Below are 23,898 nucleotides of genomic sequence, written 5' to 3' on the forward strand. Positions count from 1 at the left end.
ATCATCGGTACTCGGATGATTCGCCTAAAGACGTTTCGCCGACGGACGTTTGACAGACGGGCAGGTCGCCGAATGGACCTTCCACCGAACGTTCATTCGGCCGAACGGAGGTTTCGCCGAAACGGGATTCGAACGCTCGCCCCGCCGGATCATGTGTGTACAAGTTTTTCAACCTCGGCCCGCGGGCCATATACGGCCCGTTAGGATTTTTAATCCGGCCCGCCGCCGGTGTTGTCCAAATTATAGTAAAAATCAATGTTCGTCTACCATCAATGGCAGTCCGGGAATAAGCACTCTTGGGCAGGCAGATGTAGCAGAACCGAGCCGTAAAATGACAGCAATCGGGTCAAATCCATCCTAAAACAGCATTTAATGATTAAATACAAATACTGGATGATATCGCGATGGAGGCAAAAAAACGTCTATAGACGTCCATTCGCCAAACGGCTCAAAATGCTCTCAAATTCGGTCAAATCCAGCTGAAAACAGCGTTTAATGATTAAATACAAATACTAGTATTTGTATTTAATCATTAAACTAACAAATACTAGTACGACCTGTCCGTCTGTCAAACGTCCGTCGGCGAAACGTCTTTAGGCGAATCATCCGGTCACGACATCATCATTGCTCGCTATCGGCACACCAGTATCACACCGGCCACAAGCAGGTGCATGTCAATGTTCCCTCTAATTTTTCATGTAAAACATGCTGTAAAACAAGAAAAACATGAGTGTACAGAGCTACTGCCACTGGCTGCCACTTAAACGGCGCCATCATGGGGAAAGGGGTAAAAAAATAAAAAAATAAATAAATAAAAAAAAAAAAAAAAAAATTAAAAAAAAAAAAAAATCGATCTTTCATATTAAGACGGGGGCCGCAAATTATCGTCCCGAGGGCCGCAGTTGGCCCGCGGGCCGCAAGTTTGAGACCCCTGCTCTAAAGGAACTGTTTCATCACATCCTTGAGCATCATGACGAGTACGACGAGGAGTCTGTGCGGTGTGCTGATGATTTTAAAGCATGTCTGGATGATTTTGAATTTTGTTTTTTGCTTCACACATTTAACGGCATTTTTGAGCATTCATTCGTGCTTTTTTCAATACTACAGAACAACAAACTGGATGTACAGTTTTGTCTTGCAAGAGTAAAGGAGTTTTGTGACACAGTTGAACGCGAGAGGAGCCGATACGGGGAAATCTACGAGGCTACTGAACGCAGTGCAGGCGCTCCGAGCGCGCGAAGAGGTCAAGTGCAAGATCCTTCGGCGCACTACCACCAACTCTACGACAGGGTTCTGGACAATATTATTTGCCAGAGGCAGACCAGATTTCAGGACCACGAAAGACTGGTGTTTGTCTCCCTCCTTGACCCGCAGAAGTTTCGGGAATTCCAGATAACTATCCCACATGCAGCCTTCTCAAGCTTAACGCAGAGCCACGGAGCACTTTTCGATCTGCCTCGGCTAAGAACAGAACTGACTGTAATGTATGCCATGGATGATTTTGCAGGAAAATCTCCCACTGATCTCCTTGACTTCCTTCAGCAGAAAAATCTGAGTGAGAGCATGGGGCAGCTTTACACATTAGTGTGTTTGGCAGTGACCATCCCCGTATCCACTGCTTCTTTCGAACGGACATTTTCAGTCCAAAATCGAGTAAAAACTTATGCCAGAAATACGACAGGACAGGCTCGACTTTCAGCATTAGCTCTGATGGCGATAGAGAAGAACTTCTTGACTGATATGAAACGCACAGATAATCTGTATGAGAGAGTAATTGAAATCTTCTCGAGGAAAGAAAGGAGGATGGATTTTGTGTACAAATAAAAATGATTTTTGGTGAGGAAAATGTGGCTAAATTCCTAAATATTTCAATTTTATGAAGTTATTATTGATGCATTTTTATGTGTCACAGCTGTAGCGACAGTAAAGGTTTTTCTAGTCATGAAATAGTTATTGAGGGTTGGATTGATTCAGACATAGCACTACTGAAGGCCTAGGTGCGAAATGCACGGCCTGCCACGTTATTTAATAAATACAGATTTAAAGTTCAAATATTTATATTTATAATGGGAGCTATTGAAGTAAGTAAGTGCTAACACAATACATATTTTTTTGAATTATTAATTTACTCATGTTATTAGCACCTACAGTGGTACCTCGAGATACGAGCTTAATGCGTTCCGTGACTGAGCTCGTATGTCAATTTACTCGTAACTCAAATGAAAATTTCCCATAGACATGAACTATAAACAAATTAATTCGTTCCAACCCTGAAAAAACACCAAAAACAGGATATTAGATTGGAAAAAACATTTTTATTTGTTCTAATTCGCCATCTATTAGAAAAGTAACAAATAACTAGTGGTTTATTAGTACTAAAATGTGTTTAATTGTACTAAAATTAGACGGATTTTGCGGAGGGGAGAGAGAGGGACAGAGAGAGAGGAGGTGGAGAGAGAGACTTATTCAATTGACTAATTCAAATGAACTTGGATTACGATGCAGACACTCAAAAAAAAATTTAATCTAACCTTGCACTAAACTTAATTCTAATTTAGTTATAAATTTTTATAGCTTTCTTCTCCTGGGTTGGCTCTATTTGTCCCGCCCCCACCCTGACTTTCAGATGCAACCTATCGAGGGTTGTTTGCTTGCGTCTTCCCTTCAAAATATTCCGAAAATGACGCACGCGAATGTAATAATAATCGGACATAGGCCATGTCGTCATTACCACAACACAAAAAAGCCTACTTGTCATCACACGCAGAAACTGCGTGTGACGAAATTGATGGTGCTTCTCCATAACGAATGTCCTCCCAATAGGATAACGCACGATCACCTGCCAACTTGTCCGGGAAGTAGTACTCCTCTCGTATTAGCGAACAAGCTCCGCCATTCGCACTGACTAACGGGGAAAAAACCCACTGGAAAAAAAATGCAACGCTCCGCCCAGTGCTCGTAGAGACATTACACGAGGGAGTTGCGACCAGAAAGACAGTGCCCATGATGTTCTTATGAGTTCCTCTCGCGTCCGCTGAATGCTCTATCAAAATTTGTCTCGTATCTCAAGATAAATATTTGTTCGAAATGTTACTCGTATCTCAAATTGCTCGTATTTTGGGGCACTCGTATGTCGAGGTATTACTGTATTTTGTTCAATAGCTCAAAAACCATTTCACCTATTGACACCAAATTAACTGAAGTTATAGGTGATTAGCTTCTCTTTATTGAACACCTTTTAATGTTGAAGTTTTGACACCAAATTTACAGAAAAGATAGTTGATTACCTTGTGTTTATGGAGCTCCTTTTAGTTTTTCAACAGCACACTCAATTTATTAATTATTCATTTATTACTGTTATTAGCACCTATTTTGTTGAATAACTACCAGGCCATTTGACCTATTCAGCCCAAATCGGTGATCAAGTGATAGCTGATTACCCCCTGATTATTGTAGACCTTTTATTTTTTCAACGACACTCCATTTATTAATTACGCAGTGCTGGAACTGCATTGTGATGTTATCGCCGGGATTTCCTTCAACAGACTGAAAAAAAATCAATGGCCTTATTTTATTTATTTAAAGCGTAACCTTTATTTGTCAATATGGCATTCTTACACTCATTGCAATTGAATGAGATAGTTGAAATCCACTGCCCGAAGCGCTTGACTGGGATTCGGCGGTGACGTCATCCTCTTTTTCTCTGTTCATGGGCCTTCTTTGGCATAAAACCTGAAGGAATAAGGCAACCAAAAATGAAGCGCGGCTGGCTTGACTACGGAAAGAGAAACAGCGGCTCACTTGACCGCATTCTTCTCTTTGACACTTCAGCAAGTGTGCAGAACTGAAGTGCGGACAATGTCCGCTAGAACGACAGCAAAGTTCTAGAAGGATCTTTCTGGGACAAAAGAGCCAGCCCCCCAGCCATGTTCGACTTTTAGCAAAATAATGCACGCAAAGGTCGTTCTTCACAGACTCGAAGGTGGGCCCACTTTTGACGCTCATTTTTTTATAGTGCATACAAGCAGAAGCTGCTTGTGCGACATAGCCTTTCCACTTTCAAGGAGCCGTGGCAGCAGTTTCTCATGGGGCCTCTATTTATGTCCTCTGGTTCTCCGTATTGAGGTTGATGCGAAACAAAATTGGCCAGGTATGAAGCCATGTTTGCACAATCGCCCCTGCCAACATTCCTTATTGGAAGTGGCCAGAAGAATGCCGAAATGTTTGCCAAGTGGATCCAGCAATAACGACAAAGTAGTTGACTCTTATAATCCCAAACCCCTAGCCCCCACAATGGACGCAAGTGTACGCACCACGCGAACACGCACTTGAACAATTGGTTTTCAAGGGGAGTAGTAAGAACTGGGCAAATGCGTGCCCAATTGTGTGCGTATGTTATGATCGCGCCGAGGCGTCGAAGCGCGATCAGGGAGATTCGGACCCAGGAGCGGGGAAGCAGGATAGAACGAGAAGGGCTGTTCTCATTTCAGTAGCTTCAATGACTCAAACGCTTTACAAAATAACAAGGGCTTGTATATGCCAAAACGTAACAGAACCGGAGTATGGGGAATAATACCTTGTAGCGATGAATGGTGTAACACATAGTGTGTCATGCAGGAACGATCCGACAATGACTAACCATTTGCGTGGTGCTTAAATACCTACATCAGGAAGTAATCACAGATTGTTTGCAGCTGCTCTGACCTGACGGCAAGCCAGGAGGGACAAACGGGCCGCTCCTGACAGCGTACACGCGTGTCCGTATATTTCGTTTTAAGCGGACTGTACAGTAATAACTTGACATAAGAGTGCCCCGACATACGAGGAATTTGAGATGCGAGTAAAATTGTGAGCAAATATTTACCTTGAGAGTTAAGACAGGTGGCCTGGTGGATGAGTCGTTAGTGTGTCGGCCTCACAGTAGGAGATGTGGGTTCAAATTCAGGTTGATTCATCTGTGTGCGTATAAGCTGCCCCCTGATTCACAATTTTCAACTCCATATTCATGGTTTTAATAGGGACTACAAATGTTGAATGAAATCTTAACAAAAATCATTGCATGTGGTATTTCTGAGATACTGTGTGAATCAAAAGCACATTATTGGGGTCAATATCATAAGGACGTTTATATGCCTTTCTTTTTAAATGCAAAATATCAAATTATTCAATTTGAAAAAGGACATTTCTATCTTGATGTGAACTTGATGATTTTTAATGACAGAAATTACTATTATCTTACCAGAAGTTTAAGATGTTCTGGTGGCCAAATTGCTTCTAATGTCGAAATATCTCGATCTTTTTTCGATGGTTCATATTACAAATGTGCAATTATTTCCTTTCAAAAAGGAAGTAACGTAAGCACAACCAGGAAGTGTGTCCGTAGTGGTAAAGTGTTCAAGTCTCTGGGTGCAATAATAGCATGAGAGACACATTACACAGGTATCAAGGCTGATATTTTAACAATCGACCGCAAGACCTTCAATCAGCCTTAACAACTATTGAGATGTGCTGATATGCTAAACGCTAAAACATATGTATTAAGGCTACTTGCTTCTGGCCACTCGGGGCACATTTAACTAGGGAAGACGGCGGCGCCCTAGGTAAGATGGCGATGCCCGGAGCGAGCAGCGACAGGCACAAGTGAGTTTTTTCACGTTTTATGCAAGAAAAGTTTTTTTTTCTTGAATTTTCTTCATAGACATTAAAATAAATTTTGTTTAGTGTTTTATCTGTTGATCTTTTCTGTATTTTGAAATAAACATGTAGGCCGTTTGGCAGATATTACAGCAGAAGAGAACATCTCCACCCTTATCTCAGTGAAGCACAATCAGAACCCTTTGAAATTGTGTAAGAGCATTGGGCAACAACAAAAAAAGGAGAGACTCCTCTGCCTGGAGGATCTTAAAGAAGCAATGGTAATAATAAAAAATATATCTATTGACAATTAAATTGAATGGTATGGAATAAATATATATATGTAAGTAATGAGGGTACCACACTGTTAGAATACAGTTAACAGAGATTGATATTAGAGACCAGCTGATCGCAGGGCACAAGGAGACGGACAACCATACATACTCAGACCCAAACCTAGGGGCAATTTTAGAGTGTCCAATCAGCCTACAATGCATCTTTTTGGGATGTGGGAGGAAAATGGAGTACTCAGAGAAAACCCACGCAGGCCCAGGGAGAATATGCTAATTCAACACAGGTGGACTGACCTGGATTTGAACCCAGGACCCCAGAGCTGTGAGGCCGACGCGTGAACCACTCATCCGCCGGGCCGCCCATTCATAGATATTAATCATTACATTTTATTATTACTAAATCATGTATGTGTAGTAGACATGCACCTGCTTATGGCAGGTGTGATACTGGTGTGTGCCCATAGTGAGCAATGATGATCTTGCTCACACCGGTACTCCGTGTGCTCAGGGAGGTTGTCTTTCTGCCCAAACAAGCTAAAAATTAGAGCGAACATTGGGTGTAAGTGTGGATGGTTGTCTGTCTCCTTGTGCCCTGCGATCGACTGGCCACCGCGACCCGAGAGAGGATAAAGCCGTTCAGAAAATGAGAATCTCGGCTGAAATGTTTGCACTTTGCTTTTGGTCTCTTCAATTAAAACTCTTTAAGTATACCATGAATGTCCTGGTTTCCCTGCGATTGGCTCCACTCCCTCCTTCACCCCCACACTACGTGACATTATGACAAGTCAAAGAAATGGGCTGGTAAATCGGGCTGCTGCTATTCTCCTTTTCACTCACTGCCAGACCGCAGGTAACTAAATTGTGGGAATCTAGACATTATTTGCAGAGGCAATCATTCATTTGTGGAAAAAAATCTTGCATCTTCATTCGCTTAAATTTTAAAGTCAAGCTTCCATGGAATTGCTACACAGATAATGGAAATTCCCCTTCTACATAACAATTGAGACGGACAATCATGCACACACACACACCCATACCTAGGGGCAATTTAGAGTGTCCAATCAACCTACCATGCATGTTTTGGGAATGTGGGAGGTAACCGAAGTACTCAGAGGAAACCCACGAAGGCCCAGGGAGAACATGCAAGCTCCACACAGATGGACATGACCTAGCTTTGAACCCAGGACCCCAGAGCTGTGAGGCTGACGCGCTAACCACTCACGCCAAAAATGTGTGCATTTAATTTAATATTCCTACTTTTAAAATACAAAAAATCTCTGAATTCTATAACAACATTGTTATGCCGTTGATATGCAAAAAGGAGTCTCGTAAAAAAATCATTATGATTAAAGCGAAGCTAGAGGTACCGTCAGTGACACAGTGGTGTGCAAACGTGACACTCCTATTAGTGTGTTCGGGACTCGGCTCTCTCACCAGTGGTTTCACATTTTATCTTACAAGTTAGTGAAGAGCCATAAGCAATCCAACAAAAGGACCATAAACAGCCCATGAATTAATTGGCAGTGGTGGGATTTGGACCCACGGCTCCTGAGAGACTGGAACTTAAATCCATGGCTTAGACCACTTGTCCACACTACCTTGAATGAGGCTGAGTGAGGGATTGTGGACTTGTAAATTGTGAAATAACGTTAAAAACCCTTATATTAAAATATTAAAATGTGTTATTTGTTACTTGCAATAAGATCAACCACAATGTAACATTTAAACCAAATGTCCTTAAAATTACCTAACTTTTTCTCAAAATGTAGCTTTTCGATTTAGTGTCACGTCTAGCTAGACTCGAACTGGACTTCGAGCTGCTGTCTTCACGCTTTGGCATTAAGAGACCAAATTTAACATTATCGCCCCCTCTGTCTAAAATCTGAATTGAGAACTTGGTATTTTGAGGTATTGAGACAGTAGAGGGCGATAATGCTACAGTACCGTTGGCTGCCAACAACCGTAAAACCTCAAGCGGAAGAAAAAGAAGAAGAAGAAGGGATTCGGGCGTTCATTTCTGCATGGCTAGGGTTTTAACTTTTTGTTTGTGCGCCTCTTGTTTCTCCTCAATTTAATTTAACTTAAATGAAACGAAACCTCGACAACATGCTCAACATTAAATAGTTTGTGGACTCGAACGTCAGTCCGTTTGTCTTCAATCCGTTTTGGGAGTCGTACTGTAGCCTAGCCTAGCTGGCAGCTAACAAAGGAACACGTCGTCTGCATCAGTACGTCGTCAAGCGAACAGAAAAAAAGTGTGAAAAATGTCTGGGAGAACGACGCCGGTTGCGGCAAAGTTTCAGAAGGAACTTTATGGCGTGAAAGAGGATCTCTCATGTCATCAACATTCTATTGTTTGCAAAATGATGCAAGCTAAAGTTGTTCTTCACAAACTCGAAGGTACGTTCACTTTTGACGATCATAAATGCATGATAGACCGATATATACTTTACGTTACACAATTAATATTTCATAATGAAATATTTAACGGGGTGGCATTGTTGTTTCTGATCGTGACTTTATTGAATGAATCGAAGCAGGACAGCGCATAGCATTATGGGTAGAACTGAGAACCTGCTACAATGATGAACCACCGGATGTCGCTAACTGCTCAATATTCATTACTATAATCTGTAACATCTTCCTTCCTTTAGATTACTGTTCTGTAACTTTATAGTAACCTTTTATTCACATTAAACATTGCTGCCCACCATGACATATTGTTCTGAACATAAACTATTCTTGTATTATGCTTATTCCTGACATTAACCCTTGTACTAACAAAATGACAAATTTTTTCCTCTTTTTTTCTTCAACAATCTGACAACAAACCAAAAGTCTCTTGTGCAACTTCTTCGTGTGTGTGTTTGCTGTCATTGTCTATGTATGCGTGGGTCTGGGCTTAGTAAGGGCAGCGTGCAGCCTACACCCTAGTCAAACCCTTGTTTTCATGTATGCTCTTCTACGATCACCAATTCAGTTTAGGCGGTGGCCGTGAGAGGCGGCCACAACGTGTGTAGACTGCCTGGCCTGGTGAGTTACTGCGTCTCTCCGGTGTCTGGCATTGTCCTCTGGTGCCGATGTAGACGGACTGCGAGGAGCCAGACTGCTTGGGGCGCTTGGGCTTTCTGCACTGTGCAATTTCCCCATGGCCTGACCCATGGGCAGTCTCTGCCCGGGTTGATGTCCCAGTCACATTCCAGATTTCGCTGTTTCAGACCCTTTATTTCCGCTGAGCGCTCTGCCACTCGTAGATCCACGCGGTTGCGCCTGTAGAGAGTGCCGTGAACATCCACCACGAATGAGCGAGGAGCAACCTTATGAATGCATTGGCCCAATGGCCATCTCCCCGTACGGTCACCCGGAAGCGGCTTCATTCTGATCTGATCTCCCACATTTGGCTTTGGGAGTTCTTTGGCGGTTCTGTCGTAAGTCGATTTCCCTGTCCGCCGTTTCCACACCAACTTGTCAGTCACCCCGACCACCACATGTGGTTGCAGTAGGCTGTCTGCAACTGGTAGGGAGGATTTGAGCCTCCTTGACATTAAGCGCTGGGCGGGGCTACTGCCTAACCCCTAGGGTGGGCGCGTTGCGCCAGTGGAGGATGGCCATCCATGCGTCTGCTTTGGCCCGCATACAGAGCGATTTGACTATCTTTACAGCCGCCTTGGCTTTGCCGTTTGACTTCGGATGGCGGGGCGACGACGTGACATGGGTAAAACCCCAGCTTGAAGCAAACTTTCTGAATTGTTCACAGGCGAAGTGGGGGTCATTGTCAGTAATTACCTTGTCCGGTTGCCCATGACGCGCAAATTGGGCTCTGCCGCGAGTGATCAGCGTGTTGGCGGATAGGTCAGGCAGCTGGTCAATTTCGCTGGAATCGGAAGGTAGTGACATTCAGGTGCTGGGCTTGGTCCAGCTGCGCATACTCTGCGTGGCAGCGCGGCTCAGCGTGTCACTAACATACATTTCAGGCCGAGGCTTCTACACCACATCCAAGTTGTAGCACTGCAGTTGCATTAACATTCCTTGAAGACGTTTTGGCGCACTCAGGAGGGGCTTCTTGAATATGGTGATCAGCGGTTTGTTGTCCGTTTCCAATTTCTCAAAGGTGTCTTAAACCCAAAAGGAAAAGTTTGTTTTTTCTTTTATTTACATTAGTCCCTTAATCCGGACCAACCTAAATGATATTTCTTGATTTTCCCATTTTTAACGAATATTTGGCGTTTTTACATCCATTTTTTTCTTTTTGTGTTTTAGTTCAATAAGTATTTTGTAAAATGTAAAAATAACTGTAAAAATATTTTCTGTTTTCCACTTTAACTTTGAACATAAAAACATATTTTGTTTCCTTTTGAAATGACATGATTAAAAGACATTTCCCTTACTAAGAAAAAAAATAAACATTGTTTTAGAGTTAAGTGACGAATTTTGCGCATGCGCGAATCAAGCGTCACTTCTTTCGATGGCATTCGCTTTATAAATGCAAGAGAGTGGGACATAAGAAATAAATATTCATCAAATGGTCTGACATGGTTTTAGCAAAAATTATTGTGCAGGTTCGAATTAAATTGAAAACTAAATTGAGCATAAATCACTTGCGGCTAAAAAAGGAGGCGACGCTTAAAGCGCATGCGCAGAACAAATCGTTCATGATACGATCAAAATCATTCCACACTGGGGGAAACTCTTTAGAATTATCAATAATTACGTAAAAGTCCATCCAACAGACCCACAACACTTGGATAAAGTTTATTTCCTTATACTAAACACTTTGGCCAAACGATACATTTTCTGTATCAGTCACGTGGTTCTTTCTTAAAGCAATACACACAACAATACGGGATTTCTCTCTTGAGTTATAAGCACAGTGCTGACGCACCAGCGTCGCTCGTTCCATCACTATTTATCAGCAAAACCTGCTTTAGCTTAGCCCAGCTAGCAGCTATCAAAGAAACAAGTCGTCGAAAAGCTTGTTTATACTTTAGCTTAATTTAGCTAGCAGCTATCAAAGGAACAAGTCGTCAAATAGCTTGTTTATGCTTTAGCTTAGCTAGCAGCTATCAAAGGAACAAGTCGACGAAGAACTTGTTGTAGGTTTCCTGGCTATATTAGCTCGGCATAGCTAGCAGCTATCAAATAAACAAGTCGTCTAAGTGCTTGTTTATGCTTTAGCATAGTAGCAGCTATCTAAGAAACACGCTGAACTCGTTGGGGGTTTCCGGGCTAATTTAGCTTAGCCTAGTGTTGGAATTTAATTTCTATAATTATATTAAAGTTAAGTTAATAATCTGACTCCAATTTATGACCTTACCCGACTGCCACTCATCCAACAATTTGCGCGCTCGTTCTGCAATAGAAAGGTACCAGGAAGCCGACATTTTCACACACGGGTGGATTTATTTCTAACACACAAATCTAAGACATAAGTCTGTGGTTAAGGCCCCTCTCAGTCTGTCCAAGCAGACGCATGTTGCCACCAGTCGTCGTAGTTCTTTTTTCTGGGTTGCCCGGGAACTTAGTTATACTCCACAATATGCAAATGACACAACACAAAGGCATCCTGGCACTATACGATTGGTTATGTGTAAAATGCAGTTAACTCTAGCTTGCTCATTGGTCTTTCTTTCTTGAAGAATCTCCTCGCGGTTCCACCCAGTTGTATTTTTCCACTCCAGCCACTGCCTTCGTGTTATCTCCCGTCTTGACTCCTGCAAACAGTTTAAACTTGCAACCCCCACATCCTGTCCGCGACCCCCGCACACACTCAACATTCCACAGGAATGCAGGGAGATCTAATGAACTCTCTTTAAGCTTTAACTCTTAATATTCCTTCATTAGCTAGCTGCTATCAAAGCCGCCGCCATCATCAGAATTCACGTGTGGAAATGTCGGCAAGAACACAACGGCCAAAGCTCCAGGAGGAACTTTTTGAGGTCAAACAGGAGCATTCAACTCGGGAGCAATCGACAGTTTCCAAATTTAGTAGGAGCCTGCTCCTTGCCCACATTAGTATTAGCAACTTCGATCATGGGATATTGTTCAATAAACACATCACTCATTGGCGGCGCCCCGGGCTGGGGAGATAGCGTTTTCTCCCCATGTCCCCCACGGGCCCTCCCGACCTGGTCATATTTGTCGGAGGGGGCCCTCCTTTTTAACAACAACAACAACACACTTCTTCCTCACCGGGCTAGCCGTCCTCTTTTCTGTGGAATAACACAGCCTCTGTGTTTCCAGTCCCACCGTTATCAACTGATTTAACCCATGTATCATAAACCAATAATAGGTATCATTATATCCCTCCTGCTCCATTTTGTTAAGATTTCCCCCATGCTTAGCACGTATTTTATCCTGCAGTATCAACATCTTATGCATATTAAGCTGGCCAGCAAATCCATATTTATTTATCCATAAGTTTAGGTGTTTAACCCTTGTAGCGCTTTGATTTTCAACAATCCAATCTTTACACGGCAGACGCATCTTTGGATCGTCAATAGCCGCTTTACTGTTTCCACTACCCATTTTTGGAGTGGATTTGTGTGCCCCCGTAGTACCTTTTTTTTAGGTTTTTAACAACTACACACACACACCCAAACACCGTCGACGTTTATAGACCACACCGTGTCTACCTGCTAGTGACTAGTATCCGCAGGGTTTTAAAATCGCTATCCCCAGGATGCGAGCCTTACTTCTCAAAATAAGGCCTTCGCGTGTGATGCCCTTCGCGCATTTTGGATCCCGTCAACAATATGCAGCCATCACACGCGGACTCACCAGCAAGTTGATAGATGTCTCCTTTAAGGATAGTCGTCAACCGACTAGAATCCAGCCGCTGCCGAGAAATATTCCAGCCTGGGAAAGGGATTTCTTTTGCCGTGCACGGTCACTCCAGATATTGAACTGCAGCGTCTGGATTCCTTATCGGTTTGTTGACCCCGGCTACTCGAAGGACCAAAATGTTAGAATAATGATTCAAACCTTTTAAATCATTATTAGTAATATTTAATTAAAAAAGGAAAAACATCTCTCAACATTTCTGGTTACACTTCGAAGGAGATGCAATGTGACGTCGTCTTAGCCCCCAGTGCATTCTGACGAGCGGCATACTCTTCGGTTCATTTAGCGGCACATAACCAAAACATTCAAAGGTAATCTGATTTAAACAATTGCCATTGAAAGAAAAACACCTGCGTAAGAATTTGCAGTATAAGCATAATAATTTCTTTATAAGGTAAACTGCCGGTGTCCCAGACAAAACAATTTATGAGTCCTTCGTAGATCATTGCGAACTTGCATCCGGGTGGCTGGGTTGCGAGGTCTATCTCCCAGTAAACAGTCCTTGGAGGGTGAGGTGTTATGTCAACAAGCTGGAGCCAGCAGGGTGACCTCGAGTTTGTCCCAGTCTTATACAAAAGTAATTAAAATGCCTTATTACTTATTAAAAATGCTTACAAAACATATAGAAACACCCCATAATAATTCTATCAATAGACTAGAAAGTGGGTTCACTTTTTATTTCCATGCATTCCCTTAAAGGTATTCTATTGACATGACACTATAGTAGCGTACGTACATTTTCATGAATTTGCACTAGCACCATTCGAAGAAAGATGTAATAAATTCGATTTAATGTAACCACTCTAGGAGGGAAGAATGAGTCTCAACGCGTTAATACTTAACAACGGCATTAAACAGTAGCTTTCCTTTTATTGTATCCTTATCACAAACAATGTATTTTTCAAATTACGCAACGTGCGAGCGCCCCCAGAGTCATTCCTGCTACTCGCCCTCCATTTTTGAGTGACATAACACTCATTTGCTTGCTCTAAATTGAAAATTTTAAAAATGGAGATGTAGATGCACTAAACAACAATCGAGAGCAGCGTTCAAACAATGGTGTCAAAGTTGCGGCCCGATGGCCAAATCTGGCCCACTGCCGGTCTGTGGTGCGGTCTGCGGAAGTACTTCATATTTAATGCTAAAATTCAAATGCAGCTTATAAATAAATAGAATATGAACTATCATCAGAGATCATCACTACATCACTCCGCACAGACATTGACGTAGGGTCCTCAGAGGCAAGAGCGCTTCACCTCATAGAACTACCAGTACCAACAGAGGCCACCTTCGAGAGCAAGAAGGCCGAATACTTGAATCTGTGTGCCAGAAATTTGTCTGGAAATGCACCATCTACCCAGTCGAGGTTTGCTGCCGAAGCTACATTGGGCTTCTCCCACTGTTTTTAATTCCAACATTCATTGATTCATTTTCTGATATGCTACATCGTGTATAGGGGGTGCTGGAGCCTATCCCAGCTGCCTTTGGGCCAGAGGAGAGGAACAGCCTGACTCGGTGGCCAGCCAATCGCAGAGCACGAGGAGAAAAAAACCCATTCACTCTCACACTTATACCTAGGGACAATTCAGAGTGTCCAATCAGACGATACAGTGGTACCTCTACATATGAGCTTAATTCGTTCCGGGACTGAGCTCGTGTGTCTATCTTATCGTAACTCGAGCGAACGTTTCCCGTTGAAATGAACTAAAAGCAAATGAATTCGTTCCAGCCCTCTGAAAAAACATCAAAAACAGGATATTGGATTGGAATTTTTTTTTATTTCTTCAAATTCGCCATCTATTAACAAAGTAACACATAACTAGTGGTTTAATAGTAATAAAATGTGTTTAATAGAACTAAAATTAGATGGATTTTGCGGCGGGTACAGAGAGGGACATAGAGGGTTGGGGGGTTCTTTCCACGGCAACGCACTCGTAACCGAACAAACAAATTTAAATTAACTCGGATTAATATATACAGTCACACTCAAACATACGTTTAATGTAACTTCACACAAAACTGAATTCTAATTTGGTTTTACATTTTTATAACTTCTGGCTGGGTTAGCTGTTTGCCACGCCTCCACCCTCACGTTCGCTATCGATGGGCTGTTTGCTGTAGTATTCCCTTCATAATATTCCGAAAATAATGCACACAAATGTCCTAACAATAGGATAACGCACGACCACTTGCCAATGAGAAGTAGTCTTGAATTAGCGATTGCTCCGTTAACGGGAGCTAACAGGCTAAGGGGGGGGACACTGAAAAAATGCAACGCTCCGCTCAGTGCTCGCGGACACGTTACAAAGAGGTATAGTTGCGACCAGAGATATTACACGAGGAGTTGCGAGGGAGAGAGCCAGTGCCCCTGATGTTCCTATGAGCAGCCAACGAGAAGTAATATATTATACTGCTCGTATTAGCGATCGCTCCGGCATTAGCCGGAATCCGGCATCTCATTAATCCCCCAAATAATAATAGACCTGCTACTGAATAAAAGATAATGTTTTTTAATGCCTCCCCTTTGGCGAAAGCATTTTAACTAAATTAAAATCTAAAACATAAAAGAGAATGTTTACAATGAAAAGGCTCCAAAAAAGATTTGACTAATTTTAAGTGAAGAAACTTTTCTGACCAATAGTGCCATACTTTGAAAAATGCACCTATAAACAGTTTTCAACTCATGTTGCTGTTGACTAGAAAACTACAGTAGTAAGTACTGCATTGTGACGAAATGAATGTATGGCGCCCTTTTCCGTTTGGTTTCATTTCTGTGAACAAGAAATTCAGTCATTTATAATTGGAAAATGGTTAATCATTTATCTTTGTGTCTTTGCAGGTTTCAGAAATGATCTTGGTGCTGATGGGCATGAGTCTGTTGACCTTGAAGGGGAAGTTGAGCTCCCCCAAATCAAAGAGGAGGAGCCAGAGTTCCCTCAACAACAAATGGGAGACGAGCAACGTCCAATCAAAAGGGAGGAAGATCATTTCACCTGGTCACTTGGTGAGTCCGTGAAGAGGGAAGATGTTCTGGGCGTGGCCAGTGGAGGGGCGGAACCTGCAAACACAGGAACATGGCCCCTAATTAAAGAGGAGGAGCCAGAGTTCCCTCAACAGTGCAAAAGAGAAGAGCAACCTCCAATCAAAAACGAGGAATGTGTCAAATGGTCAACTGGTGAGCCTTTCAAGAGTGAAGATGATCTGGGCGTGGCCAACATAGGGGCGGAGCTTCTGAGCGGCAGCTCAACAGAAGGATGGCGAGCAGAAAATTTAATTGCTCCTTTATCAGATGGCAACGACTTGCTTTTTGACGATGATGATGTTGAAGATGTTAAGAAAAATCCCAGTGGTGACAAACTTTGCAAATGCTTTCAGTGTGGGAAAACTTTTGGGAAAAAGTCTTCTTTGAAAACACATATGAGGAGCCACACTGGGGAGAAACCCTTATCATGTACAGTTTGTGGTAAAACATTTACACAGAAGGGACACTTAATTAGTCATGCAAGAACACACACAGGCGAAAAACCATTTTCGTGTTCAGTTTGTGGTAAAACATTTACACACAAGGGAAATGTAAAAATACACACAAGAACCCACACTTGTGAAAAACCATTTACGTGTTTGGTTTGCGGTAAAGCCTTTTCTAAAAATGAATCCTTAAAAATCCACATAAGAACCCACACTGGTGAAAAACCATTTTCGTGTTTGGTTTGCGGTAAAGCCTTTTCTCAAAATGAATCCTTAAAAATCCACATAAGAACCCACACTGGTCAAAAACCATTTTCGTGTTCAGTTTGTGGTCAAAGATTCACACGGAAGGAACACTTAATTAGTCATGCAAGAACCCACACTGGTGAAAAACCATTTTCGTGTTCAGTTTGTGGTAAAACATTTAAACGGAAGGGAAGTGTAACAATACACACAAGAACCCACACGGGTGAAAAGCCATTTTCGTGTTCAGTTTGTGGTCAAAGATTCACACGGAAGGGAGACTTAATTAGTCATGCAAGAACCCACACTGGTGAAAAACCATTTTCGTGTTCAGTTTGCGGTAAAGCCTTTTCTCGCAATGAATCCTTAAAAATCCACATAAGAACCCACACTGGTGAAAAACCATTTTCATGTTCAGTTTGTGGTAAAACATTTACAGAGAAGAGAACTTTAAAAAAACACACAATAACCCACACTGTGGAAAAACCATTTTCGTGTTCAATTTGCGGTAAAGCCTTTTATCAAAAGCACCACTTAGAAGACCACACAAGAACCCACACTGGCAAAAAACCATTTTCCTGCTCAGTTTGCGGTAAAGCCTTTTCTCAAAAGCACCACTTAGAAGACCACACAAGAACCCACACTGGCGAAAAACCATTTTCCTGCTCAGTTTGTGGTCAAGCCTATTCTCTAAAGCAACATTTAAAAAGACACTTAATAACCCACACTGGCAAAAAAACATTTTCCTGCTCAGTTTGTGGGCGAACATTTTCCCATAGGAGAAGCTTAAAAGAACACTTATTAACCCACACTGAAGAACAATGTTTTCCTGCTCAATTAAAAAGCTACACAATTGAAAAACTAAATACTATAAATATATGGACAAATACTAAAATTGTTATCACGACAAAATAAAATAAATCAGTCGATAGGACAACTACGCCAAGCAGCCCCAGACTCTACTATTTCCCGTAGATAAAGTTCTGCGTAGTGACTGCTGGGATATAGAGTTCTTAATACACCCAGTTCTTCAATACACTTAGTATGACGGCGAGCACACTAATTTGGTGCTCACCGTCATTTCGGCTGTATTTACAAAAGAAATCCTGCCGCTAAATGTTGGCGTCAACAGAGCATTCAAAGCTAGACTGTGAATTATATATATACAACTACGCCAAGCAGCCCCAGACTCTACTATTTCCCGTAGAAAAAGTACTGCGCAGTGACTGCTGGGATATAGAGTTCTTCAATACACTCAGTATGACGGCGAGCACACTAATTTGGTGCTCGCCGTCATTTCGGCTGTATTTACAAAAGAAATCCTACCGCTAGATGTTGGCTTCAACGGAGCATATATATATATATATATAATATTATATATATATATATATATATATATAATATTATATAATAACTCAAAGCTTGCCGTCATTCCCGGAGGCTTAAGAACTACAACCGCTCGACCCGGCGTTTTGGAAGACTCATTTGGGCAATTGTTGAATTCGGACACAGAAAATGAGGACTTTGATGGATTTGTGGGTGATGATGACATAGGTAAGTTGTAAAATGTCTAAATAAAGTACAACCAAACTCAGTTTTGCTTCCGTTACCTTTTTAAAAACATGTTTTTAGCGTGGGTGTAGCGTGCAAGAACTATATTTCCCAGCAGTCACTGCACACCGGAACCCGGAAATAGGCTACTTCCGGTAGCCAGCGCTATTGCGTTTCGATGTTCATCCATATATAATATATATGCGTCTAAAAAACTGTGCTTTGTGTGTTTAAAATACAGAAATAGCACCCGTTACTGACACTGCGGCTAAAAATACGATGCGCCGAATAGTCGTGAAAATACGGTACCCACGTCGGTCAGAAGCCCTTTTTCTGCTCAGCTTCTTGCCAGAGATTTAGTTGTAAGGATAGACTTAAAAGACGCAAATGTGTTGTGATAAGCAGTGGCCAATCACAGCTTTGCTTGCTTTTTCAATTTCTGTATGAAAGATCATTCTAAGTGAAGTATAATTGTTTTTGCATTCTGAAAATCTTGTTTACACTTTTTAACGTGTAATATCGATCCACACGATTCAAATACAGTAATACCTTAAGATACGAGCTTACTGCGGGGTCGAGCTAGTATGTCAATTTACTCGTATCTCAAGTCAATTCTTCCCATAGAAATGAACAAAATACAAATTAATCCTTTTCCATCCTACAAAAAAAACACCAAAATTTGTTTTAATTTACTACCGACTCACAATTGGGAACCATCTGGTATGTTCTCATCTCAAATTTGTCTCGTATGTTGGAACACTTGTATGTCAAGGTATAACTGTATAAGAAAATTGAGTGTCGTTGAAGATTTAATTTAATTTACTATCTAAATAATATGGAAAATGTCGTCACAGTTAAAGACATGCCTAAGTAATTTGAAAAATTGCAGATTTGCTAGCAAATCCAATAAGAATATTGAGTGTTATTCAAACATGATACATTTGAATGAAAATGATTGATATATTGAATCTAGGATCTAAGAAACATGATTAGAAATATTGTGTGAAAGATAATGAATTTGCTCAAAATAAATAAATAAGTTGTACAATGTCCTTATACTTTTGTCTTATTATAAGATGAATCACGATTTTAAACTGATTTAACGTGTCATTTTTTTGGTAGTTCCAATAAAACTCTTTTGAGGGAAAATACTTTTTGGGTCTTTTTGTTGAAAAAAAATCAGCATTCCAAATTCAAAGGTGACAAAAAAGAGAAGCGTTATTTGCTCAGATTTAATGAATACATAAATTTGAACAATTTGACAAATTAATATATAAGATTGTTTTCTTTCTACAGGTGTGAAAATACGCTAACTTCATTATCTGAAATTAACGGTAAATTGATTTTATCTTTTTGATGTTGAAGGGGATAATTGGGAGATATGTAACTAGATTTTTATTGTATGTGCAACTATAGGAAAAACATTGAGTAAGAAAGTTTTATAGGAGATGATAGACAAACTACAAAGGGAATGTAATGTTAAATGTTTGCAAAAAACTACTAGATTGGGGTATTGCTCATTTCAAACAACTGCGCGATACACATTATTGAATGAATTTGGAGTTTTTGATTAGCATGCATTTTATGTGGCTTAATTGCTGTAAAGGGTACAGGCTTAATATATTAATCCTTGCGAACAGGGGGAGATTGTGATTCAATTCTATTGAAAAATATACTGTTAGGGTTATTAGTCTTACATTATTATATATTTGCTCGCAATTAAGTACGCTTTGCTTTACTTAGCTCATTAACACAAGAAAAGTTATTATAGTCTACATCTGCTTGCAATGAAGTAAATGCTTTGCTCCTTAGTTAGACCAAACAACAGGAACGTCGAATCCTTTTGGACTGCTGGGATGTGGAGAAGAACCTTCGTCTCTACATGACCTTCATTTGTTTTGAGAGCTAAAACTTGTATTGTAACTAGGGTCCTTTACTATTGACTTCTCACTCCTATTTTCCCAACCCTCCCTTGAGAGCTGAGACGTCCATTGTAACTATGGTCCTTGAAGCTAAAACAGGGAAAAGATGCGTGTAACGTGAGAATGAACCTGGACAGAGACGAGTCGATTCGATTCTCTCTTGCAAGAATTTCACAGAATTTTGCCCCATCTCTTTATTTGTGCGGGCATTTGAGAATGCCTATTGGTGAACTTATCATACCACTACTAGGATCCAAGGGTGAAGAGATCATCCTGCCTTTAACTTCCCCAGTAGCCACTAAGTGCTACTCACTGACTATCACTCATTCCTTCATCTATGCTCCAAAGTGCCCTGTCAACTTGATGGGCCAGGACCTTATAAAGATGTGTCCTGTCCAGATGGACAACAACTCCAAGACTCTCCTGCAAGGCACCACCAAGCAACTGCCCCAATCTTTGCTGTGTGGGATAGACTGGCCAGTTGGCTTAATAATTGTTTGTTCATGTCGCGCCATGTGGCCAAACTCGCTTTACAATTGTTTGTTAAGATCGTAAAATGTAAGATAGACTGGCCAAACTGGCTTTACAATTGTTTGTTAAGATCGTGGAATGTAAGATAGGCTAACTAGCTGGCTTTGCAATTGTTTGTCAAGATCGTGGAATGTAAGATAGGCTAATTAGCTGGCTTTGCAATTGTTTGCTTGTATTGTGCGATGTGGCCAACTAGCTTAATAATTGTTTGTTCGAATCGCGCGATGTAAGATAGGCTGCAGCAGTTTGTGTGAGCTATAAAAATATCGTGTTTGCATACAACTTAGCCCTGCAAATGTCTAACCATATCAGCCTAAAGTTTTGTTTACATAAACTTTGTCCTACATCACTGTCTTAGAAATATTTCCCTGTTTTCCTATATAAAGACTGACCCACTGTTCATTCGGAGAGAGAGTTGCAAAGGACACCACGCTGAGCGGTTCACCACTGTTGGAGCTCTCTCTCCATCTTGCAGTCTGGTAATAAACCTATTTCCTTTAAATTGATCTCACCTTTTCTGTGCCTTTTCCTGAAGTTGTATTACAGATCTATCAGCTGACATCTACTGGGCTCGCATTAACACCGACTCTGACGGCTGGAAACAAGCCGAACACTACTGGCCTTTGTGACTGCCCTGGGTGCGGCACCTACGTACATATGATTTGGTTTCTGACTGCTTGCATTGCACGTTCTACTATGATAGCCAAGGTAATGAGGTCTATACTTCGTTACAAACAATTTAAGGACACACTTGGCAAATACATTGTGGCGATTTGTTTATTGGTAACCCGGAGTGGCTTTCAATACACATTTGTCTGATGAACAATTAAAATGGTACATGAAGGATAACCCACCAGATCTCTCCATGTCACCATCTCATCCACATGTTTCCATGATGATATCTCCTCACTCAGCTAAAGACCTTGGGCCCTTTGTATGAGAATACATTTTGGCTAAGGATTGGAAACCCACCATAACTCAATCTTTGTTTTATTCTCCATTTCTTGATGTTTATTGTGTCCAATCTGAAAAAGTCAAACCATGCTTCATTTTGGAGCATCGACTGTTGGAAGACACCATGGTTGTGAAACAATGGACAGTGACATGGCCTCAATGGTTCTCGCTGACCTGCCGGACACAATTTGTTCCGTTACTCCTACAGACATGGGCTTGTGTAACGTTGCTTTTGCACTTTTCACATGACTTCCAATCCTGTGCATGTCGAAAGCAATTTTTATAATTCAACTGTTCATTTCCGTAAATACTACAATGACATTGAAAAATACATTTTTTTAAAGGTACTTAGTCAAGTGAAAACAACAGTGACTGAGGATGCCAATCACATTTTTGGATTATTATTCATTAAAAAAAGCAATAATTTTTGTCACTTTTACTGAACCAAGATGCCTCTTGAATTGTATGAAGTTTCCCTGCTTCGGAACGAGGAGCGCCACGTTGGATCGAGGAAAATGTGGAAACATGGCATGGTAATCAGCAGACGATCCAACAATGACAAAGCAGTCAGTGGGGTTATAATAGACTGACACGTGCTGACAAGACAATTAGGAACACCTGGGAAACACAAGAGGGAGGAAGGATACACCAGGGGCGGAGACACGACAGCTGAACACAATGGGCAATCACTCAGACAGGAAACCAGGCGGGAAAAAGCATAACAAAACCAAGCAACCCTAACAGTTTGTCTGTTGTGTACTAAAGGAAGTTTAAGATTACATCCATGTTCGTTTCAGTGAGCTGTTTATGTTTTGTTTCATTATGTTAGGGGACCTTCATGAGACAAAATAAAAGGTGATGTTGAATTAATTTATTTCTAATGGGGTTCAGGTTTACGGAAGCTGATCGCACTCACCTTGAAAATAAAATAAAGTCCTGGCCGTTTTTCTAATTAATTCATCTTTGGTGTGGTGGTGTTTTTTTGAAGTATTTTTTTCTTCGTTTTTCAAATTAATTTATTGTCTGAGGGTGTTTTTCTTTGTTTTTCAAAATGTATTTTTGGCGTTATGTTTTTGAATTATTATTATTATTATTTTTTTTAATTATTCATTTATTTTTTCCTCAGAAAAAAATACATTCAAAAATCGAGCAAACAGCAGTTATCGACATATTTGGAAGTCTCGCGTGGACTGCGTCCCCCAAATTCTAGACAGGAGGACCCGTGCTCGCGTACACACCTACCTCCATTCAGCACAATCAAGTTTTATCCAGATATTTGGCAAAGACAGTGCGAGACAGCCCAGTCATCAAGTCACCTTAATGACAAGTACGCTTCTAAGTTTCCTCTCGTATAGAATTTGAAACCCCTCTTCTTGGCCACTCTGTAGTCAAACATTCATTTGGAAGGAAAACTTAAAGCATCACACAACAAATCAACACAGGCGCAAAGAACTTTTTAAACATTCAGTAAGAGAGCATTTTTTTTGCTCAGTTTATTGCCAATGTTTTATTCCTAAGGATAGGAATTTATTTTCTTGTATTTAGATGTAGCTTTTCGATTGTTTTCACTTTTTTTACCTGTCTTGTTCAGTTGTTTTTTTAACTGGTACTGCATTTTCTTTTTGTTGAGAACATGCTCTCAAAGTGTATGAAACTAGAATACAATTAAACACTTGTTGTTAATATTAGAAATAGATGACAAAAAGAAAAATGGACTATATGTAATGAAATAAAAATGCATTTTCCTATTTGACAATTTTCTGTTCCTTTTTCACAATGAATTTTAGGCCTTACCTGACATGTTTCGCTGTATTACTTCCGCCTTCATCAGAATATCAAGGCATTAGCGGGACGTGTTTCAAAAAAACAATTCGTTTTTATCAAATTCTGATCTTGTGGAAATGATGCGATCAGGCCCGATGTCTGATCAATTCCGATCGGATTTTTGATCAGGAGGCATACCTCGGAAGAATATGAGAAAAGGTAACTTTTACAGAATTAATAATTTTCAAGAACAAATTTTCACAGCAATGGTAGCACTTGGAAGTGGGGTAGTTTGCTTCTACAAAAAAAGAACTGATGTGAGTAGCAGAAAATGGTTTCGATCGATTGACCTCTGGGTTATGGGCCCAGCACGCTTTCGCTGCGCCACTCTGCTTCTAATCACTTCACACTTCACAAGCTAACTCACAAAACTAATCAATCAAATCGAAGCAGATATACTGAGGGCACGTGGGTATTCCCACCTGCTGACGGAGTTCTTGAGGACCACCAGCGCAAGAACCTCGGCCGGGGACTGGCATAGCCTTGGTTAGTCCTGCTATTCACAGAGTCATCCATTACGCATTTAAAAATTTCCATTACAATAAAAAACGCGGTACGAGACATTCGGCCCCGGGATTTACAAAACAAGATACCATGTTGAATTTAATCTTGCACTTAATCTAGCTAATAATACCCCA

General features: G+C 41.0%; 1 protein-coding gene across 1 annotated transcript; it reads left to right on the forward strand.

Annotated features, from left to right (window-relative positions):
* The first annotated feature begins 7,924 nt into the window (after positions 1–7,924).
* Positions 7,925–19,153, forward strand: LOC144065986 (uncharacterized). Its single transcript, XM_077589254.1, has 2 exons — positions 7,925–8,327; positions 15,607–19,153. Exons 1-2 carry the CDS (start codon positions 8,192–8,194, stop codon positions 17,391–17,393), a joined length of 1,923 nt encoding a protein of 640 aa, XP_077445380.1. The 5' UTR covers positions 7,925–8,191; the 3' UTR covers positions 17,394–19,153.
* Positions 19,154–23,898: the final 4,745 nt, after the last annotated feature.

Source organism: Stigmatopora argus, chromosome 20, assembly GCF_051989625.1.
Source record: "Stigmatopora argus isolate UIUO_Sarg chromosome 20, RoL_Sarg_1.0, whole genome shotgun sequence".
NCBI lineage: Eukaryota > Metazoa > Chordata > Actinopteri > Syngnathiformes > Syngnathidae > Stigmatopora > Stigmatopora argus.

What these genes read in the sequence shown, in the direction of transcription:
- LOC144065986 (XM_077589254.1), top strand. Translation starts at nt 8,192, where the DNA reads ATGTCTGGGAGAACGACGCCGGTTGCGGCAAAGTTTCAGAAGGAACTT. An exon ending in TGTTCTTCACAAACTCGAAG is followed by an intron (nt 8,328 to 15,606) that starts GTACGTTCACTT and finishes GTGTCTTTGCAG; the next exon opens with GTTTCAGAAATGATCTTGGT.